The sequence below is a fragment of the Leuciscus leuciscus genome (genome assembly GCF_965113295.1).
Source record: "Leuciscus leuciscus genome assembly, chromosome: 19".
In the NCBI taxonomy this organism is placed as follows: domain Eukaryota; kingdom Metazoa; phylum Chordata; class Actinopteri; order Cypriniformes; family Leuciscidae; genus Leuciscus; species Leuciscus leuciscus.
Window position 1 is genome coordinate 7,200,556 of NC_138743.1, and position 18,798 is coordinate 7,219,353.

Sequence of the window (18,798 nt, forward strand, 5' to 3'; positions counted from 1 at the left end):
TAGAGATAGAGACATTTCCCAGCAGCAAAATTGCTTCATTTTCTCACGGGCGGTGTGGCTGACAGGCGTGAGTGCCATTGCTGTAGGGGGTTAATTAAGATTTTAGCCATCCACACTGACCTTTGGAAACTTCCAGGAGTGATAATTCTCTACTTCCAGGCAGCCGCCGCTGTTCCCACTTTGAAGTTTCCCGATTTAGCACACTTTAGCAGAGACAACTGCACAGAAGAGAGTTAGAAATGAGTCTATATTGAAAATGAGGCACTTTGGTAAAGATAATCCCATTTTTACTTACACATTCAGTGTGGTTGCTTTTCTCTGTGTGACACAAAGTGGTTTGAAGTTTAAATATGAGACTATATCTCCACAGCCTCCATGCATTGTATTTGGGACTATCAGAGAGTCTCTAATGGAGTCATTTTGAACCCAATCTTCGGAAAGAATTTAAACCCAGCCTGGGAAATCCTGAACCACTTTGAGTTTGAAATAGTAAACAAGTATAAGGAGTTTAAGAGCATGAAGAGCTATTTTTTTTAGTTCACCCTTAAAAAATAAAAGTTCCAAAAGGGGGGTTTCACAGTGATGCCACAGAAGAACTATATCGGGTTCCCCAAACAACCTTTCAGTGAACAGTTCTTTAAATAACCATTTTCTTCTTTGTGTGAAGAACAATCTAATGAACCCTTTTCAACTATAAAGATAATGGAATGAAGCCAGGGTAGGTGATCTGTTCCAGAAAATTTTTTTAATATGCTGGTTGAAAGTCTCTTCACATCCTGATAGCAATCACTAAGTTAAGTGGTCTACATGTATTTTACATTGTCTGTTACAATCTGAATATATATTGTCTGTGGAAGGCGTAGGACCATAAAATGATCGGCCAGTCATTGAATTCGGTCCATATGCAACGATACGATGTCCTATCTGTCTGTCAATGTATGTATTTTCATTCCTCCACACACCTGTTCGTGCAGACATCACACATCATCAGCACGTTTCATGCTATGCAGAGTTAGACAGACGTCAGTCACCGAGCACATAAACAAACACCTTTTACAGTTCCCCCTGAAGCAAAACAACGAGCTTATGCTTTGTTCATGCCATAACTACCATCATTTGGATGGAAGATATGGAAACCTGTGATGTTATACTCGGAGCGGTTCGTGACTCGAATTTATGCATTTCAATGGCAACAATATCAGTGCTGAAATGAATCTGCCGCAGTCAGGTGATACAGGTACATTTCAGATACAGCTCTTTAAGTTATGTTCATTATTATTGTAATGTTATGTGCTTTGAGACATGAGGTAGTTTAACGCCAACCTTCGTGACGCTCTTGTTTGCTCCCTGCTGTACTCGTTCATGTGTTTTGAAGGAGTGGCGGCTTTGTAGACGCTCTAAAGGGAGGGTGGGATCTTATGCTTTCAAAGCTAGCATGCTATAGCAAGCCTCTCTGAAAATGACCTACCCTACCTTTAAAGGTGAACTAAGTAACTTTTTTTACCTTAACTGAACAGCTTCGGAGTCATTGGAATGGTTATATTACTTATTTCGGGTTGAATGGTGGTCGTTTCGCACCCCCCTGGTGCCCGTGAGCGGAAAATACGCACTTGCAACTTTGAGCCGGCGGGCCGCCGGCCGCTGCGTCAGGAAGTCTCGCGTGATGTCAGGTCTCGCGATGTAAACAATTGCTTTACGGCCAAAAGAAATCTGCTAAAATGCTGTCATTATTGCGCTCCCTCATGCTGTCCGAACCCGAATGAAGAAGACGTTTTAAAGAACGTCCCATCTGCTTTGATGTCGTTGATCTACTAGCCTCTGGTGTCTGAGAATCAACAACGAGTTTTTACAACAGTGTTGTCAAATATCTATTCCGAAGCTGTGGGGGGAGCTCTAGAGAGAAACCTGCGAGCAAAAAGCGAGAATACAGCGAAGAAGTCCCGAAGCTACTGAGTGCTGCTTTAAATGTTCTTTATGGAACTGGTCACCATGATTTTGTCAAGTAAGACATGTTCCTGGATCAACATATTTTGTTGATTCTGGAACAACTTCCTGTCCAAAAACCTAATGTCCCTAACCCTAACCCTAACCTTAACCCTAACCAACTTATCCCTAAAATCAGAGGGAAAATTTTGGTGAATAACACTGATGTACAAGCATATACAGTAACCCTGGTTGTAAGCTTAAATTGACATAAACAGTAAACTTGTCCCTCAAATCTGATTGGTTGATTGGAATGTTGTTACATGTTGTACTTGGTAAAATCACGTTCAGCGTTAGTGCATGATTCTGGAAGAAAGGGGCTGTTTATGTGACAATCAAATGAAGCGTGGGCACACCAAGGCCATGAACTGCAGGAGAAACGCTATCGGCTCCCCCTTTGCAGTGTTATGTCAGGGGGTGGAATCTGTTTGGAATGAACAGTTCTGTCTGTGTTTCTCATCCAGCTGTGTGCATTCCATATGACGCCCTGCATTCCACAATGGAGAATTGCTCAATCCTGTATTCACTCACCTTCCACCCCCCCCTACTCCGCTTTGGGAAAGCAGGAGCTCGGGAATGCAAGGGGGAAGTCACTTTCTCAGATGAACAAAACCGAAGAATCGTGACTGCATGGCATTGGGCCACTCACACACAGTATGTAAAACATCCATACAAAGACATAGCTGAGACTATACGGTTTCTAATAAACTTTAACATAAAAACAATGCTTGGATAATGTCTTAAAGGAATAGTTCACCTAAAAATGTTCATCATCATGTCTTAAAAACCACTGTGACTTCCTTTCTTGTGTCCAGCACTGTAAAAGTAACCTGCAATTTAGTTTGAATGCTTTTAAAATGTGAAAAACTAACAATATTTTCAGTGAACAATTGCTATTCCTCACACGAGGCTTTAGAGGACATGAAACCCATTACACAAGTTGTATGGACTTTTATGATGTTTTTTTGTCCTTTTACAGCTCCTGGTTTCCATGTTTTTTCCTTAAATCCATGTTGGTTTGAAACAACATGAAAGTGAGTCAAATACAACAGTTTTCATTTGGGATAAACTGTATAACCTTTCAACTGTGGGGTACAAAAATATGTCAGTCTACCCACCATTCAGTGTTACACACAATAAACACTGTGTGAATGTACCAGTGGGAGGTACAACAATGCCATTCATCCAAAACACACAAATAAAATAAAATAAAAAAATCCCCTTGATTCCTCAGTGTACTCCTCCAGTACATGTAATCAGTTTTGAAATTCAACACCAACTCGTAAAAATCATAACATTGAGCAACAAAACTAACAAGACATGATGCAACTGGAACAAATTACACAGACATAACAGACAGCATTGAGTTTGTGTCACTCATCAGTCAAACTCTCAGATCATTGCGGTAAAACTTACATCACTTCATCAATGTCACACCAAATGAACGAGTATGATGTATTCTTGTGAAATAATGTGGCAGATATATGAATCATATCTAAATATGACTTCATGGTCTTGGAATTGCAGGGTACAACAACATTTGTTGTTGAGGTCTTTGAGATTAATTTTTGATTATGAATTAATCTTGAGTGATTATGATGAATCTTTTTATATTTGCATATATATAATTGTATGTATACAATATACTGTGTGTGTATATATTTGATCAAAAATATAGAAAAAAAACTGTAATATTGTGAAATATTATTACAATTTAAAATAATTGAATATACTTTAAAATATAATTTATTTCTGTGATGCAAAGCTGAATTTTCATCAGCCATTACTCCAGTCTTCAGTGTCACATTATCTTTCAGATTTATCATCAATGTTGGAAACAGTTGTGCTGCTCAGTATTTTTTGGGAATCTGTGATACTTTTTCAGGATTCATTGATCAATAAAAAGTTAAAAAGAACCGCATTTATTCAAAATATAAATATTTTCTAACAATATAAGTCTTTACTATCACTTTTTTATCAACTTAACACATCCTTGCTGAATATAAGTATTCATTTCTTTCAAAAAAGGAAAGAAAAAAATTACTGACCCCAAACTTTTGAGTATTTTTTATTTATTTTTCAGGATGGAATATGATCAGGACATATCATTTAGCCTACAGGTTGATATTTACCCTTAAATGAAATGGATGTCCACACATCTGTTTTTTGTTCAGAAACACGGTAAAGCATCCTGCATTTTTAAAGCAGAGAACAAGACCTGCTATTAACATGTGGGGATTTAACCTCAGTCACCATCTGGCCAAGAATTTCATTACTTCTGCTTACATACACTTCCTACTTGGCGACCTACTCCTTCTTGCTATTTCCCACATTTTAGGGAAATAACTTTGTGAATTTTGTAATAATATGCATGCTTGCATTAGCTGTTTATGTTACGTTTCCGTGAAATCTACAAAATATAAAATATTTCATTATTTAAATATACAAATCACATTCGTGTGAGGAGGATTAGTAGCGGACGGTGCACAAACACAAGTGCTGTCATTACTTATCACTTTATTATAGATGTAGCCTACACCACTAAGAAGAATTACATCTACGCTAATGTTAGTCTTTCTGTTTATTCCGAGGTGTACTGTACTCAGCCAGATCCGGGCCATATCCAGATCAGATGGAGGACCTGCGCCTAGACACGACCACAACACATGATGTAGTCAGCCGGATCCGGGCCATATCCAGATCAGATGGAGGACCTGCGCCTAGACACGACCACAACACATGATGTAGTCAGCCGGATCCGGGCCGTATCCAGATCAGATGGAGGACATGCGCCTAGACACGACCACAACACATGATGTAGTCAGCCGGATCCGGGCCGTATCCAGATCAGATGGAGGACCTGGGCCTAGACACGACCACAACACATGATGTAGTCAGCCGGATCCGGGCCGTATCCAGATCAGATGGAGGACCTGCGCCTAGACACGACCACAACACATGATGTAGTCAGCCGGATCCGGGCCGTATCCAGATCAGATGGAGGACCTGGGCCTAGACACGACCACAACACATGATGTAGTCAGCCAGATCCGGGCCATATCCAGATCAGATGGAGGACCTGGGCCTAGACACGACCACAACACGTGATGTAGTCAGCCGGATCCGGGCCGTATCCAGATCAGATGGAGGACCTGGGCCTAGACACGACCACAACACATGATGTACTCAGCCAGATCCAGGCCGTATCCAGATCAGATGGAGGACCTGGGCCTAGACACGACCACAACACATGATGTAGTCAGCCGGATCCGGGCCGTATCCAGATCAGATGGAGGACCTGCGCCTAGACACGACCACAACACATGATGTAGTCAGCCAGATCCGGGCCATATCCAGATCAGATGGAGGACCCTGGGCCTAGACACGACCACAACGCATGATGTAGTCAGCCTGATCCGGGCCGTATCCAGATCAGATGGAGGACCTGGGCCTAGACACGACCACAACACATGATGTAGTCAGCCGGATCCGGGCCGTATCCAGATCAGATGGAGGACCCTGGGCCTAGACACGACCACAACGCATCCCTGAAGTGTCAGCAGAGATTGTGTCAACTAGACTCTCATCGAAGAACTCATCGACACGACAGCCATCAGCACTGATCCTCAACAAAGCCGTCTCCATCCCGGTGTAATGACTCTGATCTTAAACCAGATTGAACTGGATAATATTCTTCTAATTGTTCCAAACCAATCTGACTTCTGACCTGTAATACTGCCTGAATCATGATCATACACTGTTCGCTCGTTGGACAGAGGAGAACTGGCCCCCCGACTGAGCCTGGGTTCTCCCAAGGTTTATTTCTCCATTCTGCCACCTGATGGAGTTTGGGTTCCTTGCCACTGTTGCCTTTGTCTCCTTGGGGAAATTTAATATTTAACAATATTATTGATCTGCCTGCATTGACACCATTATGAGAACTGAACTGAGCTCGACGATGATATCAGGGTTTTCTCCAGAGCGGCTATATATAAAAATTAACTAAAAAAACTTTTACAACAAAAATGAACCATCACTGAACAAGCTGGACTATGACCCTATTTTCTGCTAAAAACAAACTTTGTTGCATTATTTTCCTGTTAACACTGTAAAGCTGCTTTGAAACAATCTGTATTGTAAAAAGCGCTATGTAAATAAAGGTGACTTGCTTGACTAATATTTAACAAAAAAGATTGTGTTTAAAATGTGTTATGTTTAAAAGATAGCTGACGTTTATCTCAGGATGATAAAATGTGCAAGACGAACCCTCAAAAGAAAATGATGCCAGAAATGTATATAGATATACTGTACTATGCTTAATTATAATAGCAATAAAGTTAATCAGGGTTTGATGTAATTTTTGCTTCATTGCACAAACCAACTGACATCAAAGTCCCTTTAAGGTTGACATTTAACACTCTCCTCCCCTCCTCCTCCTAGAATTCACCATATAGTCAGATTATTTAGGGTGCTTCAATTAAATCCAGAGGACAACAATTATCTCACATGACTGCATGGATGGCTTGCTTGCACACTGTGGATGTGTCAGCATCAAGCGAGCGGCCAATGGGAGAGCGTTTTGGCCGTGACGTCAGGGGGGCTGGTCGTGCGCGTGGAGAGCTCCAGTCAGTCCCGCGAGCGCAGTCAGTCAGTCAGTCAGTCAGCTCGTGTGTGCAGCTGACCCGCGCGTTCAATGGACTAGATTCCCAGCCACGTAAGTAAGATGATGATGATGAAGGTGGTGTCTTGTTGCTAAAACAAGGGATAGGCCCGGGGAGAGCGTCGGCCGTCCCTTCTTGCCTTTGTCCAAATCAGATCCATCCGCCGGAGATCGTCGGAGTTTAGTTGCTCGCGAGGAGACGGACATCCACTTCCCAGGCGTAACAAAAGGCGGCTCGCGACCTGGAGGAAATTTTTCCTAGCCATATTTGGTAGATGCATGGACATGATTCGCGTGGAGGCCCGCTTGAAAGCACACGGAGAGCCCTCTCAGGATATCTGAACACAGCTGGCACTTTTTGCCTTTTAATTTAATGCAAAAAAAATCTATTCTTTACCTGCTGCACGCCGAGCTGCACTGCATCGACCGTGACGTCACAACCTTTACATTATACCGCGCCGATACATTAATTTCTAGCTCTAATCACAAAACCGTGCTTTTCTTTGAGTGCACAGTGGTCATAGAGGTCACAATTCGTGCATGCACGTCATTGCATTTGTGCTCAAATGACGCCACATTGTCATTGCAATTAACGCACATGCATACGGTCATCAGAGTGAGCATTAAAGTCAAGGGGAATCGCCGCTGCCTTCATGCCCAGTGTTAAATAGAGGACATCTGTCTGTCATTCACTTCCACCTCCCCTCTGAGACCGTCTAAACCCTCCTGAACTGGACGAACCTCCTCCTATACTCATGAACATACAGAGATCCAGTCCCATTAACATTTCGCGTTATGGGAGATCGAGGTATAAAGCACACGACTTCGAGGAGCTATCTTGTCTAAGGACTACAGAATCCAGCCAGAGTTTTAGTCCCAATTTAGGATCTCCCAGCCCCCCTGAGACCCCTGACTCCTCTCACTGCATTTCTTGCATTGGAAATTACCTTTTGTTGGAGCCCATTGAGGGAGACCACGTCTTCAGAGCCACCCACCTGCACAGTGGGGAAGAGCTCGTGTGCAAGGTAAGAAACACACTTATGCATGTTATTTTGTAATGGCACATCATTCATGCAATTGCATCAGCTATTGATAGGGACATAAGCATGACATGCATCTGGCTTATTACCAATGTGTCATATGATGCATTATCAAATGAATGGCCTTCCTTTTGTGATTCTTCAACAGTGATATGAAGTGATGAAAAAAGCATGAGGGAATACCCCTGAAAAGTGTGTGTGGATGCTTGCTTGCATACAGCCATGCATTCATGCGTGCAAGTCCACATGACTTTGAAACATAAGACACTCTGAATGGGCTGACACGGGCAAAGAGCCATTAGTGAAAACCTCTTATCTTCTGATGAGAGAATGGCCTCAGATGTCCACTGCAGTTGTGTTATATTTAGCCCGTCTCTCTTTTAGGTGTCTGTTACTAAGCAACATTAAAATTCAATGTATGTTTTGGGGACTCTGAAATACAGCAGAGGTGTAATGCCTTTTGACTCTGCGCTGCCTGGGTTTCCATTCTTTTGTTTCAAAATTATGCATTGAATCTAATGATACCAATACCAGTGCTCTTGTCTTGGGGGGGCTAATACCTTTGCACTCCACCTGAGATGTTGGAAAATCGATGATGACTTCTAATTGAATTCAAACTGCTCTCTCTTCAGGTGTTTGATATCAGTCGATACCAGGAGTCCTTGGCTGCTTACTTTGTGCTGGGCACCAATGAGCACATTAACCAGATAGTGGAGATTCTTCTGGGGGAAACACGAGCGTACGTGTTCTTCGAGAGGAGCCATGGTGACATGCACTCTTTCGTTCGCACTTGCAAGAAGCTGCGAGAGGAAGAGGCTGCCAGACTTTTCCATCAGGTAGCATCAGCGGTGGCGCACTGCCACGACAACGGCCTGGTCCTCAGAGACCTCAAGCTGAGGAAGTTTGTCTTTAAGAACGAGGACAGGTAAAGAAGCCACTAATAAAGTTGTTGCATTCAAACAGAACATGCACAGTCTTTAAAGAGAGATTTGTTTAGCATGGAAAGCACATTATTTTATATACGGTGATTGTAGCATGGTAAATATTATAGTATATTAGATGGACTTGAGTTGGCGTATTTCCTATTGAAACACAGTTGGCGTATTTCCAATTGAAACAAACATGTTGAATGCTTAGTTCACCCAAAAATAAAAATTCTGTCATTACTCACCACTTCAGATCACAAATGAAGATCTTTTTGAAAATCTGAGAGCTTTCTGTCCCTCCATTGACAGCTATGCAACTGACACTTTGACGCTTCAAAGAGTTCATAAAGAGATCGTAAACCTAATCCATATGAGTTGAGCAGTTTTGTCCAAATTTTCTGAAGAGACTCGATCACTTTATATGAAGAACCGATTGAACTGAGGCTATTCGCCTTTAAACATTGATCAGTGAACATAAACAGAACCTCAACTGAACCTGCTTGACATGCGAGAACAAACCTTGAGAAACCTTGTTCTTGCTGAAGCTCAAATGTGCTGCATAACACGAGAATGAACCTCATTGGTTCTTGAGGAAGCTCAAACGTGCTGCGTAACACGAGAATGAACCTCATTGGTTCTTGCTGAAGCTCAAACGTGCTGCGTAACACGAGAATGAACCTCATTGGTTCTTGCTAAAGCTCAAACGTGCTGCGTAACACGAGAATTAACCTCATTGGTTCTTGAGGAAGCTCAAATGTGCTGCGTAACACGAGAATGAACCTCATTGGTTCTTGCTGAAGCTCAAACGTGCTGCATAACACGAGAATGAACCTCATTGGTTCTTGCTGAAGCTCAAACATGCTGCGTAACACGAGAATGAACCTCATTGGTTCTTGCTAAAGCTCAAACGTGCTGCGTAACACGAGAATTAACCTCATTGGTTCTTGAGGAAGCTCAAATGTGCTGCGTAACACGAGAATGAACCTCATTGGTTCTTGAGGAAGCTCAAACGTGCTGCGTAACACGAGAATGAACCTCATTGGTTCTTGCTGAAGCTCAAACGTGCTGCGTAACACGAGAATTAACCTCATTGGTTCTTGCTGAAGCTCAAACATGCTGCGTAACACGAGAATGAACCTCATTGGTTCTTGAGGAAGCTCAAACGTGCTGCGTAACACGAGAATTAACCTCATTGGTTCTTGCTGAAGCTCAAACATGCTGCGTAACATGAGAATTAACCTCATTGGTTCTTGCTAAAGCTCAAACGTGCTGCGTAACACGAGAATGAACCTCATTGGTTCTTGCTGAAGCTCAAACGTGCTGCGTAACACGAGAATGAACCTCATTGGTTCTTGAGGAAGCTCAAACGTGCTGCGTAACACGAGAATGAACCTCATTGGTTCTTGAGGAGGCTCAAACGTGCTGCGTAACACGAGAATGAACCTCATTGGTTCTTGAGGAAGCTCAAACGTGCTGCGTAACACGAGAATGAACCTCATTGGTTCTTGCTAAAGCTCAAACGTGCTGCGTAACACGAGAATGAACCTCATTGGTTCTTGAGGAAGCTCAAACGTGCTGCGTAACACGAGAATGAACCTCATTGGTTCTTGAGGAAGCTCAAACGTGCTGCGTAACACGAGAATGAACCTCATTGGTTCTTGAGGAAGCTCAAACGTGCTGCGTAACACGAGAATGAACCTCATTGGTTCTTGAGGAAGCTCAAACGTGCTGCGTAACACGAGAATGAACCTCATTGGTTCTTGCTAAAGCTCAAACGTGCTGCGTAACACGAGAATGAACCTCATTGGTTCTTGAGGAAGCTCAAACGTGCTGCGTAACACGAGAATGAACCTCATTGGTTCTTGCTAAAGCTCAAACGTGCTGCGTAACACGAGAATGAACCTCACTGGTTCTTGAGGAAGCTCAAACGTGCTGCGTAACACGAGAATGAACCTCATTGGTTCTTGAGGAAGCTCAAACGTGCTGCGTAACACGAGAATGAACCTCATTGGTTCTTGCTAAAGCTCAAACGTGCTGCGTAACACGAGAATGAACCTCATAGGTTCTTGCGGAAGCTAAACCATTTGACACAGATTTGTTAAGATCATAAATGTTCTCTTTTTCTTTTTGCATATCCTCTGAAATATGTCATGTTGTGGAAGTAAAATGGGTTTTGAAGGCATTGCATGTGGCCTTTAAAAAATGTACCTTCCCATATGTTTGGCAGTAAAATTAGTCTGAAATAATCCCAAGTGTGCGTTATGAATCTGGGTGGCCTTCCCGTTTAAGCTAGATGGCAGTTGCCCCACTGGCCAAATGAGTCAGCTCAGCTAGATTCCCTCTGGCTCGCTCGATGGAAATGGAGAACGTTGCCCGGTGTTTAAAATGTGAGCTCAGTGACCTTACTGTTCCCATGCTCTGAGGTCTTCTGCGTCAGCCGTCCACCTTTGAGTGAGTGATTGCAGATGAGCGCAAGTAGACGTGGCCAAGGGTGGTGAGTATTACCCTGGCTAGAAATCAAACACCAAGGGCGCACCAAGATTGGAACCAGAGAGGAAAACGAGCCAGACAGAACTGCATTCTTCAGCGTAGTGGGTTCCTGACCTGGTTATGTCATGAAGGGCGCTCATAACATTCTACTGTCAAACGCTGGAGACCGCAGTGCAGATCGTCTGGAATCACTCCCTAATGTAATAGCGCATGCGTCCACGTGTCCTCCTCCGTTTTTCCTGCTTTCATGTGGGCCGGTGTTCTTTGCAGGCTCTTGACCTGGTGTAACTCAGCTGCGTCGTGGAGCTGTGACTCACATATGCTGCATGTCATTAAGAGAATATTTCCAGCATGCCGTGTTCTCTTTTGCACAGCGCCATTCTGCCGGTGCATGGAAACGGTTCACGAGTTCAGGTCAGAGAAGGGGCACCCTGTTCATTTCTGACCTTCAGGTAATTTAGGCACCCTGCAACCTATCCACGCAGCAGGATACTGCTTGTCATGAAAAATAACATGACTATTTTGAGCTCCAAGGATTGGATGTTTCTCTGAGACTCAGTGGGCGTACAGTTTCATTCGGATAGTTTCTGATTCAGAATCTGAGTCACGAGGCAGCGTGCAAAAGACCTCGAAGATATTTTCATTGCATATGTTGTTTTTATGGTTTGTCTTTGTTTGTAACTTGGGCTGTGCGACGCAGCTGAAATCTGTATTTTTCAGCTTTTTGACAACTAAGCAATGTCACATGCGCAAGAGTGCACATGAAGTGGCTTGTATTACTGTATAGAAGTTTGAGGTCTGTAAGATATAAAAAAAAGAAGTCTCTCATTCTCTCCCAGGTTGAATTTAATTGATCATACTTGCAGTAAAAAGAATAATATTCTGAACTATTATTACAATTTAAAAAACGTTTATTTAATTGTTTTAATGTAATTCATCCCTGTAATGCAAAGCTCAGTTTTCAGCATCGTTACTCAAGTCTTCAGTGTCAAATGATCATTCAGAAGTCATTCTAATATGGCAATTTGATGCTCAAGATTTCTTATTATCATTAATGTTGAAAACAGTTGTGTTGCTTATTAATACATTTTTGGATATTATGATACACTTAATTTTACATGATTCTTCGATGAATAGAAAGTTCAAAAGAACTGAATTTGTATGAAATATTAAACTTTTGGAACATTATAGGCCTGTTTCACAGACAGGGCTTAGATTAAACCAGGATTAGGCCTTCGTTCAATCAGGATATTTAAGTATATTTTATAAATGTGCCTTTGAAAAAAAAAACATCACTGATGTGCATCTTGAGACAAAACAATTGCTCTGAGGATCAGGGTTTCCGTTGTCCGGTAATTGCCGGACATTGGCCGGAAAAAAAATGAAATGTCCGACAAAATTAAATCTCTCCGGTCAAATTGTCCGATTAAAATTACCTAATAATCCCGCCCCCCTAACACAATCTGAATTTGAGAATAAGCCTAAAATGTATAAAACAAAAATACACCAACCTTTGGCTATGTTATAAAGGAACAGGCTCTACCGTTTGAAAGTTATTAAACAACATCGCATGCTGCATTTCAAATAAAGCGCACGCCTAAAACGGCTGTAATATAGGCTAGACCTAAACAACGAACGAATGAGTGAGACGTTTCAAATATGGCCAGGCCCAGGCAGACTAGCCGTAAAAGCTTTTTTCAGAGGCCAGACGCGACGGACGATGGTGAATCAGGAACACCTGAAGCCTCAGATGTCCAGACAGCTCCACCACCACCGGAGAAAAAGCAGAATCGGATCAAGACGAAGCAGCGAAGTCGCCTTGCGGAGAACAAGGTTACGCGGCTTATGCGCATTGCAAGTTGTGGAGAGACACTAGCCGCGTTTCCATTAGGCTACCCTTCAAATTGCGCAAATTGAAATTGCGAATTAAAAATACGCACAATGGAAACACGTTAATTTCGCAAAAACTCCCGTTTATCGCAAGAACGTTTTTATGCTCGCATGAGGTGGTTTTTCAGGCAATTCGAAAAAGGAATATTTCGCAAAACTGCAATGGAAACAGTTTGCAGTCACCTGACTTAGAAGACGCGGTGTGTTTGAGGTCCATGTATAGCTACGCAAATAATAATAATTGTATATTATTTTATTATATTATAACATTTAATAAGCTATATTTAGAAGACGCTTTTATGCAAAAAAGGAACAAAGCTGAGTGTGGAGCGCGCACTGCATGGCACGGAGGCGCGGGCGTGACCACTTGCATTTTCCTATTAACAGTGGAAACAACTTAAAATACTCTATCATTTCTGGTCATACAGAAAATAATAATACATTATTCTCAACTACTTTTATTTGTGTAAACTCACAATAACAAGAAAACGTTGTGCTTTTGTAAAATAAAATAAAACAATCAGACGCACTTTCATGATCTCCATAAACTGGAGCGTGAGAACTGAAACAAAATATAGCCTATGTAGGCTAAAGCTTGAAATGTCCACTTTAAAACGAACAAATTCGAATCGAAAGCTAATACCTTCTGATTATGTACCTAATCCGTATGAAGGTGCATTTCTCTCTAAAAGCGCATCTGCTTAACAGCGGAGATGGAGATGTGATTTTAGCCGACACTTAGAAAACAATAGTTTATTCATAATATTAATGGCTCTTCTCATTCAGCACTGCGGGAAAAACATCAATTCCAGGTTCTAATTTGGCCTTTGAAAACCAGTAAAATCGACATGTTTTCCATATTAATTTGTGAATATTTTAAATGTTTAATAAAGGGGCAAAAAGTCATAAACAAAAATCAGAAAATGCGTCGGTATTTACTTTTTTGCGCAGCAGTTTGTGTAGCCAGTTCAAATTAAAATTTTGGTGTTCAACTTTGCGTTTTAAAAAGACAACAAAGGGTCTTTCCCTGCCATTAATGCTTGGATAACACGCCACGTCTCCTTCCATTAATCATAATAATAATGTCTAATGCGGTGGCTGTGATATTATATAAACCAACGTCTGTTGCCGTGATTTTTTTAAATGACTTATCGTGAGAGAAAAAAGGACGTTTAGTCGCATACAACATCGGTTAATGGAAACGCCGTCATTTCGCAATAGTTTTTTATCGATATTTAGATAATAGCGCAAAACATTTGCGCAAATCTGTAATGGAAATGCGGCTATTTACACCGCGAGATATTCAGATATTTTATGTGGGGAAGGGGAATTGGTTTGTTAAACTATGAATGTGAAACCATAGTAAAAACAATTGGCGTTGATTGACGCCAATCGGACGTTCATGTTTTTTTTTCCGTCTATTTGAAAGTTAGGCTAATAAACGTTGCATTCTGCCTGATTATGTCATTTTTTAAATTTACATAGCCTGCCTCCAGTTTTCCTCAACTTGACTAATTAAAAGGCAATATTTGACCGGCATATCATCAAAATGTCCGGAAAACGAAATCTCTGCCGGTCACTTTGACCGGCACCATTTTTTTCTAGCGGAAACTCTGCTGAGGATATATCAGTGAAAGTTGTTTTCAGTTAAAACAGCTCAGACATGCATTTTAGTCTGGGACAAATTTAAGCCTTGTCCGTGAAACCAAGGGTAAATTTTCTTAACTGTCACTTTTGATCAGTTAAATGCATCCTTGCTGAATAAAAGTATTAATTTCATATATATGACGTTGTTGTTTTTTTTACTAATTGTTATCACTTGTTTTTAAGTTTATGGTGCAAATGAATCATTGAATCATAGTTATGAATCTATTTATAGAAGCTGTTTGGACTGATTCATGAACATGAACTCACCCTAAACCCTGTTTTTGCATAAGTTTAAATCAGAGGCATTATTAAAATGTCTGTCTTGATGCTCTCATATGTGCAAGACAAGAAAAACTGCATCTTAATTAAGACTTTCATCTTAAAATGTCACCGTATTCATTGTGAATATATAGCAGATTGTTTATCATCATCTGTACACTGCATGTTTTGCATTATTGTGCAAATTACAAGATTACAGTGGAAAAACTAGGATCACAGGGAAATAGTGATGGTTTAAGGAATTCCATCTGTGGTGCAGCATTATTCGTGCTTTTTATAATTCCGAGGATGAATTCCAGATTTCCCTCTGGATTACAGTGGCAGGAATGTCCAGAGGCTATCTTTTATATTGCTTTTTTATGCAAGGGATTTACCATCCAATATATAGAGTATATTTATGCTTTGCTGTCAAAAAGCTACTATCCTATAACTATAGTAGAGGAAAATATGATTTGAAAGGGTTTTATTCATTTTGAATTGACAGATTTCGAAGTATAAAAATGATCAAATTGTTTTTGACCAGGTTATCATTTTGCATAGACATTTGGATACTTTTTGAGTGATCTGTCTTGAAAGCCAACACAATCGAACATTTGCTTCATTGTTTTTATTTTAAAACTAACTTAATTTTTTTTGCAACAACGTTCTATGTACATAATGTTTTCCTCTTTTGTTCAGTTGGTTTTTTTATCTGGATATTTTGTTTAATTTCATGTATTTTGTTTGTCATTTCCCATTGAAATTTGATAGCTTGGTCATCTGGGTACTATTTTATGAATACTATGAATTCGGACATACAATACTGCTCACATACAGTTTTTTGCCTAATATATATATAGCCTAGTATATAAGTAGGCATATTCGGACAAATCGCAAATGTTTGTTTTATTTCATTTTGTTTTTAAATCTTGAATTTGTTCCATTTAATGCATCTAACAATTTTCTATGTTAGTTTGTGGCTGAGTCCTCTTTGAAGGTCATTGATGTTGCCATTTAACTGTTGCATGATCTGTTTTGAAAGCCAACAAACCACGTTTACACTTTATTACGTGCATAACTTGGTCACACATGTTTTTAATGTGATTCTTTATTGTCTTTCCCAGGAGCCTTGTGAAATTGGAGAGTTTGGAGGATACGTACCTCCTAGAAGGCGGTGACGATTCTCTCTCGGACAAACACGGCTGTCCAGCCTACGTCAGCCCAGAAATTCTCAATGCAAATGGCAGCTATTCGGGAAAGGCAGCGGATGTTTGGAGCTTAGGCGTGATGCTCTACACCATTCTGGTGGGCCGCTATCCGTTCCACGACGTGGAGCCCAGCTCTCTGTTTAGCAAGATCCGTCGCGGCCAGTTCAGCATCCCCGAGACGCTAACGCCCAAGGCGCGATGCCTCATCCGTAGCATCCTGCGACGAGAACCGGCAGAACGCCTCACCTCCCGAGAGATCCTGGACCATCCCTGGTTCTCTGCCTCCAGCGGTCCAGCCGCCGCCAACCACGGAAGAGGAGAACGCGAGTTGGACCAAATGGTACCGGAGGCCAACATGGAAGAAGAACTAGAACAGTTCTTTAGCTGAGCACAAGCTCGTCAGACATTATGCCACGTCCTTTTAGATTATCAGAAAAGAAATACACTCATCACAGTGGTGTCTATCGTTATTTCTCATTCCGTGGAGAGACATGATCGGTTCTGGCTAGGGTGGCGTTGGACACCCTAAGCTATGACTTCTGGACAAAGCTAAATGCTGATGGCGTTGAGTAATGTAGCAAGACTTCTTTTGGTTTTTCGTTTATTTCCGTTTTCATTTTACGTGGTGCTCACGAGGCGTACGAGTCGCAGTAAGCTACAAACATGCATTACAGCACAGGAGAACGCAGCCAAGGAACAAAAAATATCAGGCAAAACTGCTAAACCGCTCCTGTTTCCAGCTTCGATTTGTCGAAGTTGTTGACCGTGTCTTTGTTTTTATTTTTTTTATCTTTTCCTCGAATGCTACTTGGTTGTCTCAATCTGATCCTCAGTTTATTTGAAGTATATCAGCAAATCTGTTCGCTCTCCGACAGCCCTCCACTTCAATACTGCAAATATGTCATATTTTTTTGGTTTCTGATCCATTACGGGTGCATTAAGAAACGATTTGTGTTGCATTAAGCTGTTCCTTTTACTATTATTGCTGCTTTTTTCGCTCTAACCATACCTAAACCTTTTCCGTGAGCCTTCAGAAAATAAGAAACGTCAAGCACTTGACTCGCCTAGGCTTAGAGATCCTCTCTGAACTAGTGTCATCTATTTAACTTTTAGATTTTTTTCTTTTGCTGGAGCAAAATGTATCTTTTTTTTTATTTTTATTTTATTTATAATGTAACTACTACTACTATATTTAAAAGAAATACGTGCAGGGTTTTTTTCTTTTTCTTAACCGCCAGTTTTCACGAGTATTGTAGGCGATACATTTGACACAGGACAGGTTGGACTTTTTTGTACCAAAGTTTGTCCCAAGTAGTAAGGTCTACGATTTAACGTCAGTGCCAGTAATCGCGCAACCCAAACTCACGCTGACTGTACTCCTTATTTTTCCAGTTTTTTGCATTTAACTCCATAAATATTAGACGATATTTCTACGACTACACCGTCTCGAGTACCTCATGTTAACTACTGCCTGCATAGGTCTGTGAAATGATCATGTTTTGAATGGGTACATGTAGACATGTTTCGTCGTATATCAATGTTACTTGAAATCGTGATTTATATCTAGTCAATGGCATGTGCCCTTTGAATGCTTTAGCCTGCCTAGCAAGAGGGGAGTTCGTTTTTTCCATTATTTTTTTTTTTTCTTGAAGAATCTTACAAAAGATTTACTAGGATTCCAATTGCGCTTTGGAGTTTCTTTTCATCTTTTTTTTTCTTTTTCCTCCTTGGTCATTGTGCTTTTCCCTCGTTATGTAGAAGGAACTTGCCTACCTAAGTTGGGGCTGATTAGGTGCTAATTTTGAAGGATGTTTTTCTTTTTTCATTCGTTTTTTTTTTCCCCTCATGATTTCAAGGGGAGGGGGGAGTGCATGGTGGGATATCTGCCTCAGATGCTCTGATTGTAATGTATCAAATTTTGGTGTTTTGTCCAGATTTATTCAGTAAATAAATTGTGAACTGCACACTGAATGCTGTATCTTTTTATACAATCTCTAAAGCACATAAACAGACAAATAAACTGGTCACATTCAATCATATTGTACGTATTCAAAACATTTTTATATGTGCGTGCATGCCCATATACAATCCTATTGTCACTAAAGCTTAGAACTGAAACTAGAAGAATAATTACTTCTGTTAATCGGCACAATTATCAGATTGTAACAATAATCTCAAATGGATGATTAATTGGCTATCCTGATACTTTAATCTATCATGACTTATATTCAGGTCTTTTTTTTTATACCCATTGGAGTTCATAATTTATAGTCTCTCTCTAGTTTAGATTATTTAATGTGCTTGATCTTCTGGACATTAAGACCTGTGATAACTCTCATGGAGACATCAGTCTTTGACTTTATAATATAAAGCATTTTTTCCCCCCCAGCAGATTGGTTGATTTCATTGCTTGGCTGCCACTAAATCTGACTAAAGCCTGCTGGGAAATAATCCATCAAATACAGATTAATGTCTTATGCGTCGGGCCCATTTTATATGATCTGCAGCTGAGGGCTTGAACTGACCCTGCAGCCTCGGTGTCATGTGCAGTCATGCCGTTTAACGGTGTGTACATTTAACGTTTGTGGACCAGACGATGAACGCTGAACCTACTAAAACACTGACTGTCGAGTAATGCAGAGGGTTTGCTATATAAGAGACATTCAGATTAAAATATACTCTTTAAGAGCCAATGT

General features: G+C 40.9%; 1 protein-coding gene across 1 annotated transcript; it reads left to right on the forward strand.

Annotated features, from left to right (window-relative positions):
* The first annotated feature begins 6,614 nt into the window (after positions 1 to 6,614).
* On the forward strand, positions 6,615 to 18,066 carry trib2 (tribbles pseudokinase 2). The gene is made up of 3 exons (XM_082148636.1): positions 6,615 to 7,668; positions 8,316 to 8,608; positions 16,019 to 18,066. The coding sequence occupies exons 1-3, from the start codon at positions 7,399 to 7,401 to the stop codon at positions 16,488 to 16,490; spliced, it is 1,035 nt and encodes a 344-aa protein (XP_082004762.1). The 5' UTR covers positions 6,615 to 7,398; the 3' UTR covers positions 16,491 to 18,066.
* The last annotated feature ends 732 nt before the right edge of the window (positions 18,067 to 18,798 follow it).